Raw genomic sequence first — 26,460 nt, forward strand, 5'->3', positions numbered from 1 at the left:
TATTTGTATATAGATATGTATTTCTGAAATTTGTGTACACTGTAAATTTATGTAAACATGTGAAACTTTAATAAAGTTGTTTAAAAACGCAAAGGAGGAAAAGGACTCGGGAAAGGAGGCGCCAAGCGTCACCGTAAAGTTCTCCGTGACAACATCCAGGGCATCACTAAGCCCGCTATCCGCCGTCTGGCTCGCCGCGGCGGCGTGAAGCGTATCTCCGGTCTGATCTACGAGGAGACCCGCGGAGTGCTCAAGGTTTTCCTGGAGAACGTGATCCGAGACGCCGTCACCTACACCGAGCACGCCAAGAGGAAGACCGTGACCGCCATGGACGTGGTGTACGCCCTGAAGAGACAGGGCCGCACTCTGTACGGCTTCGGAGGTTAAACGACACTTGACTGAACACAACAACAACAACGGCTCTTTTAAGAGCCACCCACAGAACATGAAGAGAAACGTTTTGGTCCGAACAAGGCACTAATCCTGCTTAACAGGGGATGTTGGAATGTATTTTTATTTTTTATTTAATGGAAATTAAACTGATCAAAAACAGTTTAAGAAATGGGAAAACCGACACATAACTAACCATTTTTTTTTTTTTCAAAACTGATGTGTTTAGCCTCAATCTGTTCTCCGCCAAAACAAGCTGTACGAAATGGTGTAAATTTCATCAAAATTAGAAACATGTTACAAACTTGCATACAAACTAATAATAGAGACAATTTATGGTGCTGAAAAGCATTTAAATAAGATATATAAAATATATGAAATTTCCCCATGTGGGACAATAAAGGAATATCTTATCTTATCTTATAAGATGTATAAGATAATATGTTCTGACCAGAGGCTGATGGCAGTGAACAGATAAAGTTGTTGCTGCTTTTTTGATATTTAGGAACTTGTTTTTTAAAGTTTATATTCACTCATTTTCACTTTCAAGTGTCATCTAAGTCTTTCTTATGCCTTTGTCTTTTTGATGATAAACCAAAATTGGACAATTATAAAAGCCACATTAGCTTCATTTGGATCATCATCAAAAACACCTTCAATCACAATGTAATATCTCTGTTTAAAATGCCTCAATTGTTACAGCTGTCCTTAGACAATGGACCGGCACTCTGTACGGCTTCAGAGGTTAAACAACACTTGACTGAACACAACAACAACGGCTCTTTTAAGAGCCACCCACATGTTCAGAGGAGCAACTTCTAGGTAACAATACTGGGACTAAATTATACCTGTAACATCTTAAGTCTACGAACCAAGAAGGAAAATTGCATTACTTCATTCAGTCTTCTGGGGTATTTTCCAACTAATCCTAAATTACTAATACTGGAAATGGTCCTGATAATAGGCTGAAACCTTAAGTCTACAGCTAGGCAGCCATATTTCTGTTCTTGCCTGTTCTGGCCTGACTGACGAACGACCTGCCCCGTTTCTGCATGTTTATATGTGACACATATATGTGACACATTTAACACTTTATGTGACACATGTTTAACACTTTATATGTGACACATGTTTAACACTTTATATGTGACACATGTTTAACACTTTATATGTGACACATGTTTAACACTTTATATGTGACACATGTTTAAACACTTTATATGTGACACATGTTTAACACTTTATATGTGACATATGTTTAACACTTTATATGTGACAGGTGGAATCTTTCCAGACGCAACGCTAAACACTTCGACGGCTCAAGTTTCTTTCATAAGAAATATAAATATCCATGTTCTAAGACCTCGTTCAGAATGACACTGGAAAATGTCACAAATGTATTATATAATTAATATATTTCTGTAAAGGTGGATTTATTGGTAGGAGCTGTATGCCGAATAAGTTATTTATCTTATGCCAAGTTGTATTGTTTTAATAAGTGTTTTTATTTCTATACTGCAGTGTTTCATTGCAGTGATTCAATAGTGTCACTCAAATCTGAAACGATTAAAATGTATTTAATGACATTGATTGTGTTATCCCTTTATTGGAGGGAAAATGGGCTAGTTGCTGTCTGCGCACATGCGCAGTAGAGGTGTTCTCGCATGAGCAGTGGAGTTGTTGACGGTGTGGCCTTTCATTGTGTAAAATGGCGGATATCGAGAGTGTTGTTTTCACGTATTTGGTTTTCAAAACCCTCACACGGAGGCGCCGGGCTTATTTCTATCTCTGTATTCCACGGTGAATACATCGTACAGCTCCTTTCTCCCACAAACAGCCACAATCAATCGTTCGTCTGCCATGGTTGACGAGCAAGGAAAAAGTGGCGCTTCTTGGGGAATTCCACGGGGAATACCGGAAATGCGAGGGGCAATACGTACGTACGTCACTGGAGCGTCAGCTCTGATTGGCTGCTGCGGCGGATGCTACGCTTCAGCTGCAGGAGATCTGAACGCATCGCGTAAGCCGCTTTTGTCGCCTCTGCCGGCTCATAAGCGCGCTCAAAGCGTCGAGAGCGTAAAAAAACGCACCAATCGCGCCGCGGATAACGCACTACGTGCTCGACGCGCGTTTACCATAGACTTTGAATGTAAACTGGACCCTTCAGCCGCAGCGGTGTGGAACGGCCATAAGATTGATAATGAACTTTTACAGTTTTTTTTTTACAATTGAATAAACACTAAAATCACTAAAAGTTTTGCCCAATTATCAAAACCTTACACTCAAGGAGGAAAACTCGGCCTCAGATCTGCACCACTGTAAACACAATAAGTCAGTTCACACTTTGTGCAAAACAACACACACAGTGATTTACAACACTGAACACACTTGTATGTATTTAGACACAGAAGTATATCAAAATGTCACTTCTTTGCAATTCTAAAGCACTGACTGTCAAATGACCACACCCATGTGCCAGCTCATTGAACACTGTCATTAGGTGACCAAACACAAGATCGCTTAATTGTAGACGCACCAATCAGGTTTAAGCACTATAAAAATGCTGCAAGTGAGTTCATCAAACTGAACCAAAATGGAAGGAAGAGGAAGGGTGAAGATGAGAAGGAGGAAGAGGAGAAGGAGGAGAAGGAGGCAGAGGCCGTGCCAGAGGTCGAGGTGGAGGTACGGGTAAAAGTAGAGGAAGAGGAAGAGGAAGACTTCAAGCAGGAGGAAGAGGGAGAGGAGTTTGGGAGGGTTCTTTTTGTACTGGAAAAAATGTAATGTTCATGAAAACTGGGAATTTTTTTTTTCTTTTTTGCCATGTTGGCTTGAGTATATGGAAAAAAATAAATGACGTTGCAAATTCACGGTGTACTTCACCCACACGACTCTATGCACTTAGAAGCAGGATTAGCAGAAAGTGTTTAAGGTTTTCAACAGCAGTGTGTAACTGGTGCAAACATAGTTAAGTCATATGCAACGTGTGTGTTTCATATGGTAAGAAAATATGGTTTTGATCAATTAGTGTAGAGTTTTTACAAGAGTGGTGTTTTGATAATTGGGTTTGTGGTTGTGCTAATTGTGTGTAGGGTTTTGCGAAACAAAACAAAACCATCAAAATTGTGTTTATTCAATCGTATAGCAAAAATATGTTTTGTTCTGCGTCAAAGGCCGTTGGGACAACTCCTCATTCGCACGGTCCTGTTGGTGAACGAACGGCCCCGCCCACAATCTGTCTTCACTAACGTCCGCATCCGACTCGTCTACCACGAAGCAGTAAAAATGAGCGATCGAGGCAGAGAACAGAAGTCTTTCAGCTCATCATCTCCATCTATACAATAAAAATATGGAAAACGCGGACAAAAATGACAATTTCACAAACCTTTATTGACAGTTTATAAGAAGGTCACTCAACACGTCTTTGCTCTGGGACATCCTGAATTTATAATTGTATTTGTATTTTAATATTTCTGTTTAAAATGCCTCAATTATTACAGCTGTTACAGCTCTTTCAAGAGCCACCTACTCAATCTAAGAGCCACACTTTACCACAAGTTAATCCAGCGCACTCAACACTGCAGTAGATTAAGATAAAATAAGATAAGATAATCCTTTATTGTCCCACAAGGGGAAATTTCATTGGTGCAATGCAGGAAGATACAGAGGCAGATACAGAAGAAAAGAACAGATCACTTATAGGAAGTCTGAAAAACAAATAAAATTGACTTTGTTAGAATAGTGCCAAAAATGAGCAGTACACTTCAAATTCAAACTGCAATTTACAACATTTAAAATAGCATTCCTACAATTCTGCCGCGTTGAAACTGGATTAAGAATTGTAAATTTATTTTTTTCTTTATATTCCTAATTAAGAATATGAGAAGTTTTGTCTATAAGAGTTTTGTTTAAAACAGTTTTTTTTTTATATATATATTAAGAGTGTTTTTTTGACGCTTTCATAATGTATCTGTTTTTTACTTCTGTTTCTACTTGCGTAGCAACACCGTCTTCATCAACATGCCAATACGTGATCATTAGCAAAGTCAGCAATTTCAATTCAACCTCCTGTCAACACTACGCTACTGAAATCATATTTCAACTACCACAATAAGTTGGCAAAATACATTATGTATGGCTACTTGTATCCGAGGCAAACGACATTATGTATTTTGCCTAGTGGCCGAGGCAAAATACATAAAGGAACTCTATCTATTTCAGGTGATGCATTCTCAAAGATTGTCTAATAAACTAGTGTCTGCATGGTGTGAAACCTGATGGAATTGTTATGTTCTGCCATGTACATGTATGGCAGGTCTGGGAAGAACCCTGCTCTCATGTTGCTGCTACGCTTTTCGCAATGGAAATAGCAGCAAGAATAGAGAATGAGAAGACTTGCACGTCTTTGCCTTGTTCCTGGATAGCTCCTAACAAATCAAACAATGTTGACTTCACCAGCCTACAGAGTAAGAAGCGAAGAAATGACACCTGTCAAGCTCGTACTCCAAACAAGCGGCAAGAAGCGGCAAGAAGAGGAGAAAGTCAAGGAAGGAGAGCTACGCCATCTACGTGTACAAGGTGCTGAAGCAGGTCCAACCCTTAAACAACGGCCCTTCTCAGGGCCACCCACATCTGACAAAGATGAACTTCTATAATTTAGCATCTTATAAATTCTCAACAATCATGAGTAACTGTGCAATATTTTGACTTCATATATTGTGCGACGCACTTTCAATGAATCGTGCTCCGAATAAACCAGGAATATAAATATAAATATGCAAAGTTCTATAGTTACTGGAGTATTGTACTGTTGGAAATGGTCAGTCTTCATTCAGTAATATTACAACCTTGTAGATATGCATATTTAATGTAGGGCCATATTATTTATGTATATACACTGTTACATTTTTGTAAAAGTAAAATGTTTTATAAGTGGAAAGATGAGCCCTGCAGATGTATGTTATTTGAGGCAAACAATCATTTTCTGTATTTTTAAAAGCTGAGTTACAAACACTTAAGCACTTTATTGTGGAGTTAATTGTATGCTGTGAGCTGTGCATGAATAGTATTTTTTTCATTTAAGTAAAAGGACATTGTTTTTCAGTTTGTTAAAATCGTGAGAAATGTGTACGTTTTTTCTTTAAGACTAAAAAAAGCAAAGTATTGTTCTGCGTAAACGACCGTTGGGCCCCGCCCACAGACATTCTTCACCAACGTCCGCAAAAGCAGTATAAAGACCGCTGAGCAGCCGCTGGAGACACATCTCACTCGTCAAACACGAAGCAGTAAAAATGAGCGGCCGCGGAAAGGGAGGAAAAGGACTCGGGAAAGGAGGCGCCAAGCGTCACCGTAAAGTTCTCCGTGACAACATCCAGGGCATCACTAAGCCCGCTATCCGCCGTCTGGCTCGCCGCGGCGGCGTGAAGCGTATCTCCGGTCTGATCTACGAGGAGACTCGCGGAGTGCTCAAGGTTTTCCTGGAGAACGTGATCCGAGACGCCGTCACCTACACCGAGCACGCCAAGAGGAAGACCGTGACCGCCATGGACGTGGTGTACGCCCTGAAGAGACAGGGCCGCACTCTGTACGGCTTCGGAGGTTAAACGACACTTGACTGAACACAAACAACAACAACGGCTCTTTTAAGAGCCACCCACAGAACATGAAGAGAAACGTTTTGGTCCGAACAAGGCACTAATCCTGCTTTACAGGCGATATTATATAATTTGGCTCAGTTAAAGTTATGGTATTAGGAGGGCCTCAAGCTCCCGTCAGACCGTCAATCATGTCTTTCAGAAACAAAGAGGAAAATAGTGTAAAGTCTACAAAAAAAAACAATTTACATCTTTAGCACTTACACAGAAAACAGAACATATCACCACAACAATTGAAAATAAACAGAGTAAAATTGGATTGTAGCTCAAAATACATCACCTAATCTCTATATTTAAGAAACAGTGTAAAGCAACCATAAAAATCATATTTGATAAGGGGAAAAAAGACTGAACCATTGAAGTGTAGCATGTCGTAAATGTAAAACGTAAAACAAGTTGTCTAAACAGAATGTGTTCAGAACCATCTTGTGTTTTGTTGTTTTTTATTTGTTCAATAAAGGGGCAGATATTTATAAGATTATTTTGTTCTTCTCTGCTCCTTTTTGATTGTGCTGGTAATTTCTGTGAACGTAAATAGCACAACATTGACACAAAACTGTTCTTCAGTGAAACTCACCCACAGAACAGAATTATACAATACTATAGTACTTTACAAGGCAGTGCAATAGGCACGTTTATTTAATCAGTTTCACGTTTTACATTTATAAGCATAGAATATATTACTTTAACTTTTTATTATATTTTTTCCCCCCCAATATTCTCTGTCCATATAACAGCTGTAAATAAGAGTGTCACTGTTGTTGTAATATAGTATAAGACGTTTTTATAAGAGTTTTCTTATAAGAGCTTTTCTATAAGAGTGTTTTTTGTACGTCATCTGTTATTCTGTTATTATTCACTTCTGTACCTACATTATGTTGCAACACTTGAATTTTCCCATTGTGGGACAAATAAAGGCTTATCTTATATTACTACAACAATATTATATTATTATATGTGATCCTGAAACATGGACGTATTGTAACGTTTTTAATGATCAATATATTTGATGAAGACAACTCAAAAAGGAATTGAAGAAACTCAAACTAAAATCTGATCACATTATTTATGAAGCTATTGAATTGATTGAACGCGCGGGACAGAGGCGTGGTTAATGTTTGAATTCAGCGCGCGAGACCAGCTCAGCCAATCGGCTTCGCCCTGGTTGTATGTAATCCACTGCCGCTGACTGAGAGAGCAAAGTGTTTCAGATTTTTACACAAAGTCAAGAGCAGAGAAAATGATCCTAACTGAAACTTGTGTGCCGTGATTTATTGAAACGTGCTCATTTGTAATCAACTAATATGTGGTCCCCACACAGCTGAATTGTAAAGGCTTCTAATCTAAATGCAAGGCCTGCAATGGAGAAGTACAACTGCTGTTGGGACAAGTTGCCCTGCAAAGAAACTTCAATAAATGAAGTTCAATAAGTGATGAATCAGGATCAAATCTCATAACTAATAACCTGTTAACAGTTCCAACAGCAGCTTTTAGTGAATCTATTTCATACCATCAAAATTATGGTTTCACAATGAAAAACATCAAAAGGGCATTAATAAAATGTGGAATTTACAAACAACTGGACTGAAGCTATGAATTTATTTTTTTAATTACTTCTCGTGATATATTAAGGCTCGAGCATTTTACACTTGGTTTTATTAAATGATAGTTCTGAATTTATTAGTTTAATCTGAGATTTTATTTCTTTGATCGTAGTTACATCATCATCATTAGGGTTTTGTTGAATATTTATGCACCAATTTATCACTAATAGCTTTTTTAAATTAGTTTAATTCTTTATTTAGATTTTTTAGAAATCCTTTAACTCTTGATTTGAATATTCCCCAGAGAAATTGTAAAAGAGAAAACCGCTTCTCTACAATCCACCAATCAGCTTTGAGGAACAGCACAGTTCATCTGCATGAGGCTTGCTTTAAAGAGCGGGGCGGCGCTCGCTCAGTCATTCGGCCGTTTAACCTCAGAACAGCACACGATGCCTGAACCCGCCAAGGCCGCGCCCAAGAAGGGCTCCAAGAAAGCCGTGACCAAGACCGCTGCGAAAGGCGGCAAGAAGAGGAGAAAGTCTAGGAAGGAGAGCTACGCCATCTACGTGTACAAGGTGCTGAAGCAGGTCCACCCCGACACCGGCATCTCCTCCAAGGCCATGGGCATCATGAACTCCTTCGTCAACGACATCTTCGAGAGGATCGGCGGAGAGGCCTCCCGCCTGGCGCACTACAACAAGCGCTCCACCATCACCTCCAGGGAGATCCAGACCGCCGTGCGCCTCCTGCTGCCCGGAGAGCTGGCCAAACACGCCGTGTCTGAGGGCACCAAGGCCGTGACCAAGTACACCAGCTCGAAGTAAACCCAGTGTCCTTCAACCCTTAAACAACGGCCCTTCTCAGGGCCACCTACATTTCACAAAGATTAACGTCTGTCGAATCTAAACCAAAATTTGTCAGTTTGCGTTTTAACCCATACGTTCTAACTATGCTGTGTGCAGCACCCATCCATTACTCACTCCATTTATCAAAGTTTAGTCCACTATAAAGCTAAATGTAGGAAAAAGTCGACGCTTGAGTCTCTCGTTTGTGTGGACATGGCCAGGGTTTGCTACCTAATTATTAAAAATGCCAAATTATTCTTAAGATTCGTGTCGAATAGTTGGCAAAAAAATGGTCACGTTGTTGTATTTTTTTAACTCAACTGCGAAGAGAAAACACAAAGCGGAGACGGCGCCGCTCAGCAGAGAGGGTTGAGTCTCTACGGTTCTCATGTCCGTTATAAGGATCTTCCGCGCGCGCCCCGGCTCCAGACACAGATCTAAAAGGCACGAATCATACGATTGAATGAACACTAAAATCTGACGTTTAGCCCCTATTATCAAAACCTTACACTCAAGGAGCAAAACTCGGCCTCAGATCTGCACCACTGTAAACACAATAAGTCAGTTCACACTTTGTGCAAAACAACACACACAGTGATTTACAACACTGAACACACTTGTATGTATTTAGACACAGAAGTATATCAAAATGTCACTTCTTTGCAATTCTAAAGCACTGACTGTCAAATGACTACACCCATGTGACAAGGGCATAAGAAAGCCTCAGATGACGCTTGAAAGTGAAAATTAGTGAATATAAATTTTAAAAAACAAGTTCCTCAATATTAAAAAGGCAACAACAACTTTATTTTAACCAAATGAAAACGATAAAGATGATTTAATACTTGGAATGTCATAATTCAGGTATTGTAAAACTATGCAAAAATAAAACAAAATCAAAGTTATTTCCAAAGTAAAAGAGATAACTAACAGGATTATTTAGACAGTATTGTAAAATAATGTAGAAATGGGACCAACCTTAGCGTCTAAAATAAATCCGTTAAGGGTACAAGTACGTTAAGTACAAGATTTATTTGGAAATTCAATAAACACAAATGTAAACTCAATATTTCTGTTTGGGGTAGCTAAAATGAACACAACAAATACTGTAAGATCATTTAAATAGTAATAATTATCTGACATTAATCAAATATATATGGGAATAAACAAATAACTTATAGATCAAATGTCCAAACCATTAGCTCATAATGTAATCAGTTGTTCCTTAATGGAGTAGTTCCTGATGACATGAAATTGGGAAAGGTTATTCCCATATACAAATGTGGAAACAGTTATTTCATGAAAAACTACAGACACATTCCATCCTTACTCAGTTTTCAAAACTTTTGTACCAAAAATTCCAGTACCAAAAGGTGAAAACTGAAAGCGATCATTACAAAAACATCGAAGAGAACAGCTGCTAAAATACCATTACAAAGCAGCAAACAGGAATATGAAGCTGCTGGTGCCTCTAGAGTCATTCCAACGTCAAGGTGTAGATCCTCCAGAGGTTCTTAGTTATGTATAAACCTTCTATTCGGCCCTTAACCAAAGCAGGTCCAAAAACCTTTGGAGCATCTGCAAGGGAAAGATCTATGAGGGCGGGAGGCAGTCCACATTCTGACGTCCTGCAAAGAAATTCAAGCAGAAACTTTCCACAAACTCACAAGTTCCATGGATGCAAGAACTGTGAGGCGTCTGTCCAATAAGGGCTCCTGTTTTACAATGTGACTTGAAATAGCTTTTGATTTCAGTAAATATTAGCTGCTAATGCTTCTAATTTAACAAATTACCACTTTTAGTTCTTTGCAACAATACCATGGTTTGAAACTCTGCTGTGCATAATTATTTGGAACTGTGCATTTTAAGTTTTTTTTAATCTAAACTACTACCGTCTTATCATAGATAAAATAAAGTAAAGCCTTGTCCACAAGATGGCGACACACTCCACAGACTCAGAAGCACTCCTGAATCAGCTGCACGTCATAAACCTGCATCATTTATTTAATTTAGTCCACAAAGGTTGACAGTAAAGATATAGACGGCCCCCATTTCACACATATTGGGCAGAATGGTCTAAATTATTGAACAGAGGAAAACTATTCTTGCCTCAAAATGGTATTTGAGCTTCACAAAAGTAATGTATATATTGGTAGTAAAGTCTGTAATATATCTATAGATCAAATGCAAACTATTGTGGCCTCATGTCTGTGAGTATTTGTACAGTTAAACCTCAAATCAGGAGGGAGTCATTATTGCCCGCTAAATAAACAATGTGCCAAACATGTCACCATCAAATAACATGTATGTAACATGTTTGTGCACTGGGGGTCACGTGGACAGCACACATATTTTTCCAGTGTTGTTCAGATTTGATTCCATCCTTAAAGTGTAACTTCCATCTCTGTGGGTGAAGAGTTTAACATGAAGTGTTATTTTACTTACTTTACATAACAACTGTTTTTCTGACTTCACAAGGCCTTTATTTGAATAACTTCTCAATTGCCTGCCGCACAAAGTAGCAGAGGTGTGATATATGTTCTGTAAGTATATTGCCCCAAATCTCAACACTGTGCGTCAGATATGTAAAACCAGAGAATAATACATGCAAGGATTTCTACTCAACGATTATACCTTTGAGCTATTTTAGCTCTTGGGGTTTCCAGCTAATTCCGTCTTACAATTGTTTTCATTTTTTGTCTAAATCAAGTGACAATTTGAATTGTCAAACCAAACACTGGAATAAGCATTGGAGCATTAACCAGAAGAGAAATACAAAAAACATCACTGTATTTAGCCAAACGGTCGTGCTCCACTCCTAAGTTAACGTTTATTAGCATAACCACTAGCATTAACCAGCTGCTAAGGCCCTGAAACAAACAGCTCAGCCCCAGTCTGGAGTGATCTCTGTAAGTCCACTGGTCCCTCCTGAGTACAGTCAGTTACTGGACAAACAGTGTCTTTGGGGGCATGACCGAAAATAAATAATTCTTAAGATTTTTGTAACACCCAAAATCACAACAGCCGTTTCCTCCAGAATTATTGATTTAACCAACAGAAAGTCAGAGAATAAACAATGAAACAATCAGAAGCTGATAAAACAAATTCACAGGAAATTAGCAAATGGAGAACTGTCAGAGAGCACCCCCTAGTGACTGCTTCAATTACATATATCATTGAAAATAATAATATCAATATACCAAAGGGAGTACGAGTCTAAATCCTCAATATGTGGACCTTTTACTTTGGGTAGTGCTTAAAAAGTTTTAAACGTTTAAACTTGCACTGTGAACAGAATATTATATATTAAAACATAAGTGATTGTGTTTACATGCTTTCTCTTGAACGTTTGAGCCTGAACAGAACGTGTTTAAAATGTGTTGTTGCAGATGTTACTGTTACTGTACAAACTCACCCACAGGGAGAGTGTCCCCAGGGTGCTGCTCCCCCAGAGAGGCTGCGCCGAGCGGGAGACACCTGAGGCTCGTGTGTGCTTCTGTTTCATGTGGATAGGCCCAGTAATTACACAGATATGAACTATAAACTAGGTCGAAAAAGCTTCAGTTGTAGTCATCTGGACTCAGTTTGAAAAAATAGACGTTTCGACTCTCATCCAAGAGTCATTGTCAATAACAGAATTTAGGTCGAGAACTCCGATATTAATACTGTTCTGTGGTAAGACCCGCCCATTGGGAGGAGCCTTCCTGAAGTAGAAAGAGTTGTTTGTTTCAACAGAAACTCCCCCTTGTATCTACCGAGCTAGCCTATTCAGAATTTGAATGGCCTATTAGAATCCTCTTTGTCTTTGTGAGACCCTGGCTCAACCACCCTGAGTACCTGATCAGCATGATAGCATCTAAATGTCCTGGTCCTCTACCTTTCCAGGGGTTCAGTATACCATTATAGATACCAGGAAGATTGAATCTGAGCTCTCCATTTCTGTTTAAAGAAGGTCTTTCTTTTTTAACAAAAATAGCTTCCTTAACTCCTCTTTCAAACCATCTTTTCTCCCTGCTTAAAACCTTCACATCACCGTCTTCAAACGAGTGATTAGAGGCTTCAAGATGGAGATGCACGGCGCTCTGTGGTCCTGAACTAGTATTTCTTCTGTGCTGATAAAGCCTCTTGTGTAGAGGCTGTTTCGTCTCACCTATGTAACGTTCTTTACAGCTTTCTTCACTGCATTGGATCGAATAAACTACATTGCTCTGTTTTTGAGTCGGCAACTTGTCCTTTGGGTGAACCAGTTTTTGTCTTAAAGTGTTTCCTGGTTTAAAATAAACAGGGACTTCGTGTTGTCTAAAAATTCTCTGCAGTTTTTCCGACAGGCCAGAGACATAAGGGATAGAAACACCCTTCCTTCTCTGTTCAGTTTCCCTTTTGTCCTGCTTCTTGGTTCTCTTCACTCTGTTGAGAGCCCAAGCGGGGTAACCACAGGCTGAGAGGGCATTACGGACATGTTTTTCCTCTTTCTTCTTGCCCTCTGAGCTGGTGGGCACACCTTGAGCTCTGTGTTGTAAGGTTCTGATCACACCCAGCTTGTGCTGTAGTGGGTGGTTGGAACCAAAGAGCAGATACTGGTCCGTGTGTGTAGGTTTCCTATATACTTCTATTTGGAGTTTCCCGTCCTCTCCTCTGATCGTGGAACAATCAAGAAAGGCCAAGCGATTCTCCTTAGCGTCTTCTCTTGTAAACCTGATATGTGCGTCCACAGCATTGATGTGATCAGAGAAGGTTTCCAACTCTTGTTCCTTGATTGTTACAAACGTATCATCGACATAGCGAAGCCACAGTTTTGGGGCTATGCCTGAGAATGAGGACAGTGCCTTCTTCTCAAAGTGCTCCATGTACAGGTTGGCCACTATGGGAGAGACGGGCGAGCCCATGGCACAGCCATGAATCTGTCTCTAAAATTGTCCCCGGAATTGAATGAGGGACGAATGAGGGATTACACTGACATATAAACTAGGTCAACAAATCTGACCTCAGATAGATGAAAGACTGTAAAACCACTCAGAAAATTACATGAAATCAAATCAAATGATCTAAATCCAGACATAAAGAGTAAAAAGACAGACTGTTGAAACTGGGATTGACCTCAAAATGTCACAAAATGGTTTAGTGTCAGTAGACAGATGTTTTAAACACATTTAACTTTGAATTTTACAGCATTATTATTTTTTTTAATTGGAAGTTATGACACACACTTTCATAATGAGGGAAAAATCCTGACATTCAGGTTTTACTGGACAATACTCAGGCAAATGTTGAGCCCACAGTAAGTTTCATTTTTATCTACAGACCACAACTTTTACTTTTGTGAAGCTCAAACTTAATTTTATGGCTAGAAAACTGTATTTTTCCATATTTTTGTAATAGAAACTAACTGGAAACACAAAATTGTTTCAAATGTTTTGTTACCATTAAGACTTAAAACCATTTGCATCAAGATCCTTAATGAATCAGTAACATGTTTTATGGTCTACGTCACCATTGAACATACTGATTTCTGACGGAGCATTTTAGTCTTTTTCTGTGAGGAGGGAGAAAAACAAGTGACTGAAACGGATCTCTCAGTTGTACTTTTAGTCAGTCTGTCATTTCAGTCGGCACCACCTTTTTCCTGTCAAGGACCGGTACAATCACAAGATTATTTTCCAGGGTTGGTTGAGCCAAAAACATCAGCATGAAATGTGTAGTTCAACCCCTTCTATAACTTTTAACTTACAACTGATGTTTGCCGTTTATTATATTCGTTGGCTCGTTATTTTCATGGTAAAATGCGTACAGAATACAAAACTAAAATAATAGTACATTGTAAAACATAGGTTGCTAGTTAGTTTAATATTGAAAATACTTAAGTTGCTCTCCACCGTGAACCTCCTCCTATAATGAGCCCCAGCAGTTATTACTGTGATGTTGTGCTAATGTTGCTAACATCTACACGGATGTTAGGAAGAGGATTACGTCAGATGGCGGTGCTCAGACGGGTTCTGGAATTGAAGGTGAAGAGGAAATGTTGTTGTGTCCTTAAGCAAGACACTTCACCCACACTGTTTAGTAAAGCACTTTATATAAGTAATAATCTCCTTCCTCCTCGTCTCGTCTTAATAATGATGATAATAATGATAATGAAAGTTTGATTTATGACTTATTCATAACACTGAGGTTTAGACCTCTACAAACGTGTGCTGAAACACGTGGGATTCTTGAGTACTCTTCTTCTTTGGTGTCTTATGGCGATTGGTATCCAAGTGTTACTTTCAGTATTGCTATGTTAAACTCCTGGACAGGTTTGAATTGTGCACCGTGAGCAGAATCAAAAATGCATTTCTCAATGGTTCTCGAGGTTTGTTTTTCATTTTTCCGTCCTGATTTCCGTCCGCTGTTTTGGAGCCTGGAGGCAGAATAGACGAAGATGCAGCGGTTCCTTCAACTCAATGTGAAAGTTCGAACATGGCAGAACGGCCAAAGCTTTAGGCGAAAGTGCTGTAGGAAATCTGTATCATCCAGGAACAAGGAAGAAGATGAGGAGACAAGGAGACAAGGAGGGAGGAGGCAAGGAGATGAGGAAGAAGGAGGCAAGGAGACGAGGAGAAAGGAGACGATGAGGAAGGAGACGAGGAGGAAGGAGACGAGGTGCTGAGGACGAAGGAGACAAGGAGAAAGGAGGGGAGGAGAAAGGAGGCAAGGAGATGAGGAGGCAAGGAGACCAGGAGGAAGGAGACCAGGTGAACAACATTTGAGACAATAGGCCTTTTGTGAACATGTTTTATTTCTCTGTTTCTGCGTTTATATTTTCATTATCAAAATGTGTTTTATCTACCCCCCCACTGTATATGTATAAATATATTTATATATCCTCCTGGGGTGACAATAATGACTTGAATTTGTAAGAGCAGCGGTGGCAGAGTTATCATCCCTAAACAGAGATACATAATTAGTCCCAAACAGAGCCACCTTGCGTTTGTGAAAATAGAGAAAAAGATAAATAAATAAACCGTTTCAAGACATGTTTGTTTCACAGCCTGATACAAAAGTTCTGTCCCGTTCATTTCAATGAGGCCAAAGCTTTTTAAAAAATAATTATGACATTTGGTGACAGCTCGGACAATTTGTTTTGTTTTCCTAAACGTGGGTTTATGTAGTTTTCGTTGTTGTTGTTGTTGTCTTCTGTTTCTGGTTAAGCTGCAATTCCATTTATTTAAAAAGAGGACGAAAAAAAAGCCTTGCAGTAAATTAATTTGTGGAAAATCCACAATGCTCTGTTTTGCTGAGCTTTTAGTCCAAACAAAATGTAAAACAAAAAAGCTTGTGTTGAACTGGAGAAATTAGATCAAATGATGAGAAATTTGAGGCTCAAAATGTCAGATATTTGTAATATTTGGAACAGTTTGCCTCGGTGAGCAATTCGCAAATGTATCTGAGAGAAACACAAAATAATAATTTGTCTCCAAACTGTGACTTGATCTTGTGCTAAAGCGCCGTGTTTCCACTGATGCTAACTTATATGTTTAGCCTTAGCAACACAAAAGCTAGCAAAGGACGTTAGCAACAGCTGTTTCCTGTTTATTGTCGCACGGCACTCGCTTAGTCAAGAGCCAAAATATGATATTTCCAAACGGGACGATGGAAGTGAAGCGTCAAGAGACAAAACAAATGGATTTTTCTCACAAAAGAACGAGCTGCAGGCGGAACGCGGAGAGAAAATGCCACTCGACGAAGACAACATGACACAATAATCACAGCAGACGGAGAAGTGCAGAGACAAAAGACATTCTGAACATTCTTTAAGCTCTTTGAACTCCATATATTCCTCATTATTATTTATATTATCATCCTTTGAACTGTCTTTTGTTCCTTCGCTCCGGCATCTCATGTTTTGGAACTTAAAATAATGTTTGCATTGAAAAACACACGTGACTTTCTCTCAGTGTTTCCTCGTCAAGATTTGTGTTAGCGTTCCACCTATTGCCCGCAGAGCAAATTGCCACGAGGAAATAAACAAAAGCTAGCTTGCCATGACATGCTAATGTGAGCGCACAGTTGACATTAAAGGTGCCATAACATGCTTTTTTCACGTTTCGTAGTCTATCCTAAGTGTATAATTGATAATAATAAGGGTTGTGCAACACCCTTAACATGATAGTTAAGAAATATCACCCAGACCTTGGACCCCCTCACCAACCCGGAAATGCAGACGGCTTGGTTTGATATTCGCCCCCACCCTTGCAAAGAGCGATCTGGCTCCCCCGCCCAACCGTCGTAAATCGAAGCAGAAAAACTCCGGAATGGGCTTATAGGGAGACCGCAGAGCGGAGCCGGGGGGAAGGCGGTGCGGGAGGGGGTGAGGGGGGATGATGACACGTGCCTGTGGTTATGACGCGGTCTTGCCCCACCGCCCGTCAGTTTGGAGATTGGAGGAAAGGAGATAGTCTGTAATATAGCTAAACACTGCGGGAATCAATCAAAAAACACTCTGGGTACATATATGAAGCACAAATAGCAATGTAAGAAGGTTAAAAGCTCTGAAAAGTCGATTTTGCATGTTATGGGACCTTTAAGGTGAATTCAGGCAGAAATCCTCAGAACGAGTCTGGAAATTATTTATGGAGCTAAAAACAGAAGATCCTCAGAGCCACGTCACAGACGGAGAAAATGTCACAGATCAGGGGACTTCAATGGTGTTTTTGACGGTCAAACGATTTTCTTACTAAGATTCATCAAACTAGCGTGAATGAAGCTAAATACAACACCGGGCGTGTTGAGGGAATAATGTTAGAACATGATTAAAAGCTCATAAAAAGTCAATTTAGCATAATAAGAAGAATTCATAAGAAGAGGATATTCAAATGTCCTATATTATCAACGATATGAAAGAGTTATGAACATATCAGGCTCTTTCTTCAGGGTTTGTGCTCGATAAAACTTTACAGGAAACAGTCGGTTATTGCAGCTCCAACAAACGCCATTTTATGCACACACTTGTTTCCATCTCATACGTTTACTCCAGACAGCTTTTCAAGTTTTTCCTGATGCAACAAATCTGGCAGTAATTTAAAAAAGGTCCCCCCGGTGCTTCTGCTGTCGGGCTCGGAGTGTTTAGACGCTGCGTTTCCCCCGTCAGCGCCTTCGTTACGACTGCGTTTGTTTACGGTCGGTGAGCGTTTGTGCTGAGTCGGGCACAATCCGCGGCCTTTCACCGTCTTCTGCCGGCACGCGGACGGAGGCGCGTAATTGGAAGGCCTCACGCTCAGGCAGGTGGCAGGTGCAAAACATGCCAGGAGCGAGAGAGGGAGGGAGGGGAAGAGGAAGAGCAAGGAAAGAGGGAAGGGAGGTAAGACGCGAGGAGGAGGAGGAGGGGGAGCGAGGACAGAGGGATGATAGGAGGGATGAGAAAGAGATGATGGGGAGGATAAAAAGAAGAAAAGAAGAACCAATGCCGATGAGGGGCTCTGGAAAAGTATATTACGTTGTCAGAGTTTATCTTGTTGTTTTGGCACGAACATTCAATTGTTAATTAAATTAGCACGTTTAGCTTTTTTGGGTAATAAATATGCATGTTAATGTGTCCATTTATATGATTTTTTTTTTATATTTTTTTAAGGATGATGGAACCTGCTTTGCTGGTGGTGCAATGGTTTAAGGCGTTGCACTTTGGTATTTGTAGCAAAAAAATACCAATGATTGAATAAATGCACCTTTAAAGCCGATGTTGCTCTCACTCCTGCCCTGCATTAACCCTGACACGTGCCGATTCTGCCGAGCTCAACGCTTCTCGCCACGACAGGACCAAAAGCAGAACCAAACGGAAATGAGCGATTGAACCGCGTGCGTTCTCCATCGCCCGTCGAGGAAACACCACCAGAAGTGTAATTACCACATGCTCTCCTCGAGACAGAAAACATCATTTATCTCTCAATGTTCAATCTTTGCGTATTTAATGAACAGGAATCCCAACGACACAGTATATTTTTGAACACAACATTCATAATTAATTATCCTTATCAATTAAGCATAGTAGTTTCAAACAGATCAAACAGAGGAGCTGATCAAACACATACCGTAGTCTTTTCTCTCTTTAATGTGGTCAAATGTTCCACAGTGGGGCATTCATTATGTTCCCATGTAGTTTCCTCCTCAAAAACATCAGTGAAGTGATCATTCTCTCGTTTTCACAAGACGGGCTTATAAAGATGTACTATTATATTACAAAAAACATAATATAAACATCTGCAGGAACAGCGCTCTGCAGGTCTCTTTATGAGCATTTGGAATTGGCTGTAATACAACTTATCAGACTGTTCAGGAGGCGGGGCTTGAGTAGAGCTTCTCCTGAGCGATTATCTGGGATGCCCTTCCTCGTGTTAGTGGTCAGTGTAATTCTGTTTCCTGTTGAGTCACAGTTCTAACATGATGATTTATAGCTTTTTACCACAGCCAATCAGAGCAGGCTCCTTACTTTAAGATTTAGACTTTTGAACATTATCCATGGAAAAAAGTAGTAGGAAGCTCCTCCAGGCCAAGTACAAGTCAGGTTTGTGCAGATGCAGCTCACAGTAAGGATTTTATTATATTGTTATTATATTTTTTTGTAAAAAGTTACATACTGGGCATAAACATGCAGGGATCGCTCAAAAAAACTATGAACTTTGATAATGATATGGGAACTCTAATGAAGATAAAAGCTCCTCACTCCAGTCTGTGCGCCCTCTGCTGGCCACAGTGGTGTTTCATTTGCATACAAATGAGTGCCGAGTTACTTTTACCTGCTTTTCCAAACCTATACATGATTTAGAGATATAAAATATAAAATGTAAAGCTAAGGTGGTTAAATGGGTTTCAAAGCCTGAATAATGCAAACACTGGAACATTTGGTTTTAAAATGGCTCTTTGTTCCAAGCAAACGTAAATGTGACTGCACTTTGTATACGACTGATTTATTCATGTTACTGTTTAAAACTGATTTAATAAAATGTCATGAATAATTGAGGAGCAGCAAGGCATTTGAGGAGCAGCCCACCTCCAAACTCAGGAGAACATGCAGAAGGTTTGAGAACACAGCCTTGTAAAGCAGCAAATACAGGTTTGGATAAAGTGCTGGGACAAGCTCCTTTTGTTTAATTATGTATCAAAGCTATGGTGAGGACTTTGCTTTGCTTGGCAATAATTTCTCATTCATTTTTCCCATGGAATTAAAGGATACATATGCAAAATATGTTTTCTTCTGACCCTGTTCTCACTCTGTTCTCATGGTTCCTCGTGTCACAAACTCAGCAGGAGCTCATTTAGCTTCATTCACAGTTTGATAAAGTCCTCTCTCTCCGAGCCTCAGAAACACTCCATTCTGAATCTCCTCTATAACTGACCTTTTCTCCATCAGTGACGCGGTTGTGAGAATCTTCTGCTGTTTTTAACTCCACAAATCATCCCCAGACTTGTTTTGAGACGTTCTCCCGTCTTATCACGATCACTACAACTGTGAGCTGAGAGACCAGTTTGAAATGCATTGAAAAACTATTTAACTTTAACTGTGTGTGATTCCCTATGCAACCAGTAGATGTCACTAAATGTCAGTCAGTGAGATGCCAAAGTAAAGGTTGGCAGGCTGTTCTAACTCTCTTCCTCATCACAAACATCTTGACAAAGGTGTTCCTCAAGGGTCCATCCTGGGACCACTAGTATCAAAATATAAATAAAGGTCTCAAAAAAAGGCTTTCAGGAACTTTGCTCCTGGTTTATTTGGAATTAAATGTGCCAACTGTCCTCAGTGCCAGTGCTCTTGCTTTGGACCTTGTTTTTTTTTATAAATTTGTTTTATTTTATTGACATTGTATCTGTATATACTATGTTTGTTTGTTTGTGTGTTTGTTTAATTTATAATTGTGTAAATGTGTGTGTGTGTCTCTTGTAAAGACCTTCTCTGAATAAATGTGGTTTCAAGACAAATATTATTTTAAGTTCTAAAAATGAGACACCAAAGGAACAAGAAACAATTTAAAGGACGAGAACTGCACAGATAAAGAGGAAAACCAACTCTAATATCCACGAAAGGCCCAAAAAACACATCCATTCAAAACCTAAATGTTATTACATATTTACAGTTCAAACATGATTATCAGAAGAGCTGAACAATTTGGGAAAAAATATCAAACTGCAATTTGTCTGACTTTTGCGATTGGATTTGCAATTTGTGTTTTAGGATTCTGACAAAGTTCACTTTTCAAACACATGACAAAAAGACTGAAATATAAAAAACTAGTAAACACGCCCCACTCTCTAACCACACCTCTAATTACCCAGAAGCCCTATTTATAAGGCCTATTCACAGCATATCTTGTCGTCTCAGCTCTCTCGACAGAGAGACAGTCAGCCAGAGTGTTCGCTTGACCAAATCATCAGCCGCTTTCTATCAGATTCTGACCTGTTCCCAGTCGAACTTCAGTCGGTTGTGTCTCCAGTAGGTCCGTTCTTCGCCGCACACACTCACGGTAGGCGTGATCCATGCCTCCAACACCACTTCCTCTGCACACGCTCTCCAATTGTTGGACTTATCCAAATGGCTTTGCTTATTAAAAGAGGATCCTACAGCCCACATGCAAGTGTGATGCATCATTTGAAAGCTTAGGCCTTCTAGTTTCTGCAGATGATGTCTCGCCTGAATATTGTCAATTTGTAATGGTCCTAAGCAAGATATACTTCATTGTGTGCTTATGCTGTTCACTGTACATGATGTGTACCTTGTTGACAACAACTGTGTAAAGTTTCAGATATCTAGGAACAGGCATTTTGGTGCTGTTGACCTTTTTGTATCAAAAAGTATATTCGGAACAAGTTATCCAAATATGTGCCAACTGTGCCAAACAGTTCCTCTATGATCATAAAACATACATTTTGATGTTTTGTAGGCCACTAATACCTATTATAACTGCTAAAAACAATGTATGTGAAAATGTGTAAATATGAGTTTACCCATGAATTTGCCACATAGAGGTGAAAAAAATAAAATAATAATAATATTTTATTTTATTTTTGTATTGGTATAATAATATATATATATATATATATATATATATATATATATATATATATATATATATATATATAACAAAATGCGCGTCCAAAAGGCTAATAAAATCAGAAAACGTGACGCGTAAAATCTAGTCGCCTCCTGCCGAAAAATCTAGGCTCTGACTGTCTTTGCGCATGTGAATAGAGACGATTCTGTGTGAGGGAGCCTTAAGTCCCACCCACCGTTCGAAAGCTATACTCATAGGCTAGAATAATATGTCAATGAAAGTCTTCAAAGTCTCACGCATTTTCAATCTAAACAGAGGAATTTCGTGCATAGGAAGCGGCGCATTTATTTTTGCGGAGGCTATAAAAAACAAACCCTTGGACAGAAAAAAATGATGGTCTCATTCTGTAGCTAACAGTCTGAAGAAAAGATCGATGCCAAACACCATCTTATAAGTCAAACAGGTAATTTCTTATGGACGGAGAAATGGGCCGGACAAGCCTTCATCCTGAATATTTTCAGAGAAGAAAACTTTGTTTACTTGACAATATCTCAAAATCGGATAACTTCAGGAAAAATACAAGTGGATATTGTTTTTCTATGGATTCTTATGGACAGACTGAGTACAAGTATGTACAGAATAAACGCAGATTCGTCCGTCATAAACAGCAAACAGGACATGCGTTTGTAAAAGTTGAGACTTTCTCCCAAACTATTGGCAATTGCTTATTGGGGCATATTATTCAATGTAAATCAATGACATATTCGTTTTGTTGAGAAAATAACCTTTAAAATGATGTATAACTTGCTGGTATTGACCACGGAAATAAAAGAGAACTTTTCTAATTTGGAAACTGCGCGCACAGGTGGATGGTAACAGGTAGACCAAGGATCCGCTTCCCGTCCCTTTCAGGCAACCATCGGACTCTGCACCTGGATGACTCTTCTCCTCAAGGCCCAAGGGAAGGCAGCTCGTTTCCGGCTACTCTAACGGGTCCTCCACGCCTGTTCGGATTATACCCCACCATCGTTCAGAAATTTTTTTGTCATTCGACAACAAGTCTTAGTAGATCAGTAAGGGATATTCTACTACGCCACACCTCATAAGTCTCTAAACTGTCTACTCCGCTCTATCAATCCGTTACCTGCATTGCTGATACTCAAATCACCATAATCGACCAACACCAACTCACAATTCACCGTTCAAAAAATTCGACCGCACCAAACTTCGATGATCGCCAATTCCTCTTCGATCTTCAGGAAACACTTTAAAATCGGACTACTCTTTCATCTATCTCTTATTTCACTCATTCTAAAAAATCTCATTCAGCTCGGATTAAGTTCCTTCATTCATCACTCATGTTGACCTTACTACTATCCCCAGCTCGTCAACTCCTAGATACATGCAAATTGCTCTCCCCAACCTTTCTCCGCTCCGGAGCAAGGCGACTCCAACATGTAATCCAGTTTAAACGATTGCTCGTCCAAACCTCAGTCTATTGCACTCGCACCTTTTCACACCCACTTACTCCATCAATGACCCATAAATGCTACAACACCATTCAAATGCACCAGTACTAATTCTCGTCTTCAGTAACGGACAGACGGCTTTTAGATCAGGCCACACTCCAGAGAGCCCTCGACTATCCAGCTCCTCTTCTCTCGCGCCTCTTGGTTAACATCATTTTCAGCCAGGCCTCACGTCGAGATCCAGATCATCTCCTTCATTTTTACATCATCTTTGGGGGTTCTGAATCGGCTGGGCTGATTACCCGAGACAGAGCCCCCATCCTGAGTCTCTACCCAGCCAACTCTCGTTGCTCGATCGTTGCTCGATTGTCGCCGCATCGTCGCTACATCGTAGCTCGATCTTCGCTACACCGTCGATCTCCATTGTCGATCTCCATCGTCGAGCTCCATCGTTGAGCTTCATCGTTGATCCATCATTGTTATTATCAATAAATATTCTTTCATACTCCGTTGTGGCGTTGTCCCTGCTAGTGAAATGGAGTTGGAGATGTTGGAGACGCTAACTGAGGTTCAGGAGCGGGACCGCGCCTCAACCTCTACTCCACTAGTAAACACGCCCCACTCTCTAACCACACCTCTAATTACCCAGAAGCCCTATTTATAAGGTCTATTCACACCATATATTGTTGTCTCAGCTCTCTCGACCCCACCCTCCCACCCCATGTCTGTATCATCTTCACCTTAACACATCACCATCTACGGAGGGGGGGTTCTGAATCGGCTGGGCTGATTAGACAGAGCCCCCATCCTCTACCCAGCCAACTCTAGTTGCTCGATCGTCGCTACATCGTAGCTCGATCGTCGCTACATTGTAGCTCGATCGTTGCTACACCGTCGAGCTCCATCGTTGATCCATCGTCGTTATTATCAATAAATATTCTTTCATACTCCGTTGTGGCGTGGTCCCTGTTAGTGAAGTGGAATAAAAGACAAAACATATTTTGTTGTTTGTGGAGGAAATTATGGCCCTTCAAAAACCTTTGCGATTTGTCCATTGAAATTACTATTTTGATTTCGATTGCGATAAATCCTGCCTCTCTAATTCATTTCAATCTTTTCTTTCACACAAAATAATAATTTAGTTGGAAAAGCAGAAAAAGAGGACCGAGGCTGCATGGCAAAGCTTCTGATTATTCCAATAAAAATCAAACTCTGAAACTTTTCCAATAAAAAACTTTTTGGTGACACATTTTCAGCCACAGTGATGAACACGCTTCGAAGTGAAAGCCCAGATTTGTTCTTTTAAGATACAATCGCAATGACAACTATGTCCTGTCCCGATCTGTTCCTTGTACTGACCATTGTACCTCAACCCGACAACGCTGTTTCCTGTCACTTTAACTGTATTTAATGAACCACTCACTGCACTGTTCACTTCTGCACTACATCTGTCATTTTAACTGTACATTTTTTGTACATATTTTTTTATATTGTAGTACATTTTGATTGTGTTTATTTAATGCATGCCTTACTTGATTTATTTTGCTTTATTATTGCTCATTGTTTTATGTTGCACCGAATCAAGAAAGTTCCAGTCTGTGAATTTTGTTCATTGACAATGGCAATAAATATTATAAAAGTACCTGGTGATATAGCATTTGTTATACTTATAATGACCCCTACAGGTCAGGCGACTCATTAAACTAAAATGCAGTTAAGATAAATATGTTTTGAATTTTACGAAATATTTTATATTTTTATTTTAATATTCTTAATAATTTTAAGAAAATATAGAAAATGTATCACAGAATTGCACATTTTTTAGGTTTATAATTTCACTTCCTGTTTGTAATTGATGACATCACACTAGGAAATAACCCAGCAAACACTGGGCAAAAACTCATTTAATGTCACATTTTTTTAATTTGACAATAAGAATATATGAGTGTGACTTTATTTTGTGGAATTAATGTTTAGTGCGTCACAAAAGTTGTTTCTTTGTGTAAATTCTGCATAAACTTTGACTGGAATGAGTGTCCCTGGTGGGATGTCACTTCTTGTCATTTTGTACAGATTTGTCTATGTTTTCTCCACAAATACCTGCTGTATTGGTGTAAAACTATAATTTATATGTACAACAGGTATACTTATTTATAATAATGTAAAAAAGAACATTTAAGTTACTTTAAGGTTGACTTGCAGATGCTCCAGAGTTTCTCTGACAACAAAATATATCAAGACTATGACTGTATGATAAAAGTGTACAAAAAGTTGTAGTCATCTGGACTCTGTTTTGAGTTCTACAATGGAACACTCCTGGACGAATGAGGGGTTTACACCGACATGTATGATAAAACACACATGTGCCAATCATGTGATATTGTATGTTTAGTGAGTCTCACCTCAGGGTCTTCAGGGACATTGGGCTGATGTGGCACTATCAACAAAAGAACAAGAAATAATGACTCTGTACTGCTGTATATAGACGCGGTATTTTGACTCCAGCCTCCGCTGGAGTTTGGTAGTGACGTGATGCACGTGAGTCACGTGAACAAGCAGATTTAAACATGGCGGTTCATTCAGTCTCGAGAATGGGAACACGTCATCTTGTGCTGTAGCAGGTATGATACAAAGAGGGAGGTTTTTAAACTGGATTTTGCCAGGAGCTGAGAGGAAGTGTTCATTTTAGGCAATATATTGAAAACTACAGAAGGGGAGTGTAAGGCCTTATTAAAGTTCCTAAGGGAGACGGAACTGATAAAGAGAATTTGAAGATGGCAATGTACAATAGTATTGATACTCTGGCCCACACTCCAGCAGAGTAGATGGCGGAAATGCACTTAAATGTTGGTTGCCACCCTCCAAAAAACCACAAGTCTCGAGCATGGTCTCAGGGCACAGGTAACATCGGGAAAGGGCTGCAGCAGGTGAGTAGTTAAGGTGTCTAAACCTTATTTATTCTGTGTGAACATCAACTTACAGTTTACCCAAACCTTTAGAGATGCTGTCCGGTCGGAGCTGAGTCGCTTGATGAGAGTGACATGCTCATATTAGTCACTTTGTGATGGTGAGTGTTTGTTTACTATATGCTAATCCGGCACTAACCGCGCTGCATTCATTTGATAGCTTAGTATTAGCTCGACATTAGCTGCTAACCATACATTCCTATGTGCGCTGTTAGCTTCACGCTATGCTAACATTAGCTTTTGGCTCCGCTTTGGTTTGATGTACTGAATAGCATAACGTAAACAGTTACGAATGTAACTGCAGTTGTTATTATGTTGTCTTTATGATGATGATGGTGCACTGTTACTGCCAATATGTATTCTAAACATTTTGCATCTTGAGCTATTGCTAATTCACTAGTCCTGTTGCCCATACAGGCCAGGTTTTCTTGAATGGATTGAAACCCCAGGAACTCTTGATGGCGAGCTTACCCAACCAGAACTTTGAACAACCTATCAACAATCAGCTGCTCCGCCAGTGTGGTTGGAGATGCATACACTGAGCCCATCGTCCCCTGTTTTAATCTCAGTCTATTA

General features: G+C 39.7%; 2 protein-coding genes across 2 annotated transcripts; both read left to right on the forward strand.

Moving 5' to 3' along the window:
- The first annotated feature begins 5,667 nt into the window (after window positions 1-5,667).
- Window positions 5,668-5,998, forward strand: LOC140360316 (histone H4). Its single transcript, XM_072445529.1, has one exon. It carries the CDS (start codon window positions 5,679-5,681, stop codon window positions 5,988-5,990), a length of 312 nt encoding a protein of 103 aa, XP_072301630.1. The 5' UTR covers window positions 5,668-5,678; the 3' UTR covers window positions 5,991-5,998.
- Window positions 5,999-8,023: 2,025 nt separating this feature from the next.
- LOC140360317 (histone H2B 1/2-like) lies at window positions 8,024-8,415 on the forward strand. The gene has a single exon (XM_072445530.1). It carries the CDS (start codon window positions 8,035-8,037, stop codon window positions 8,407-8,409), a length of 375 nt encoding a protein of 124 aa, XP_072301631.1. The 5' UTR covers window positions 8,024-8,034; the 3' UTR covers window positions 8,410-8,415.
- The last annotated feature ends 18,045 nt before the right edge of the window (window positions 8,416-26,460 follow it).

The sequence above is a fragment of the Eucyclogobius newberryi genome, unplaced genomic scaffold, assembly GCF_026437365.1.
Source record: "Eucyclogobius newberryi isolate DKJ021-1_F unplaced genomic scaffold, fEucNew1.0.hap1 SCAF_15, whole genome shotgun sequence".
In the NCBI taxonomy this organism is placed as follows: Eukaryota; Metazoa; Chordata; class Actinopteri; order Gobiiformes; family Gobiidae; genus Eucyclogobius; species Eucyclogobius newberryi.

Excerpts from the sequence above, each read along its gene's own strand:
- LOC140360316 (XM_072445529.1), top strand. The coding sequence starts at position 5,679 with ATGAGCGGCCGCGGAAAGGGAGGAAAAGGACTCGGGAAAGGAGGCGCC.
- LOC140360317 (XM_072445530.1), top strand. The coding sequence starts at position 8,035 with ATGCCTGAACCCGCCAAGGCCGCGCCCAAGAAGGGCTCCAAGAAAGCC.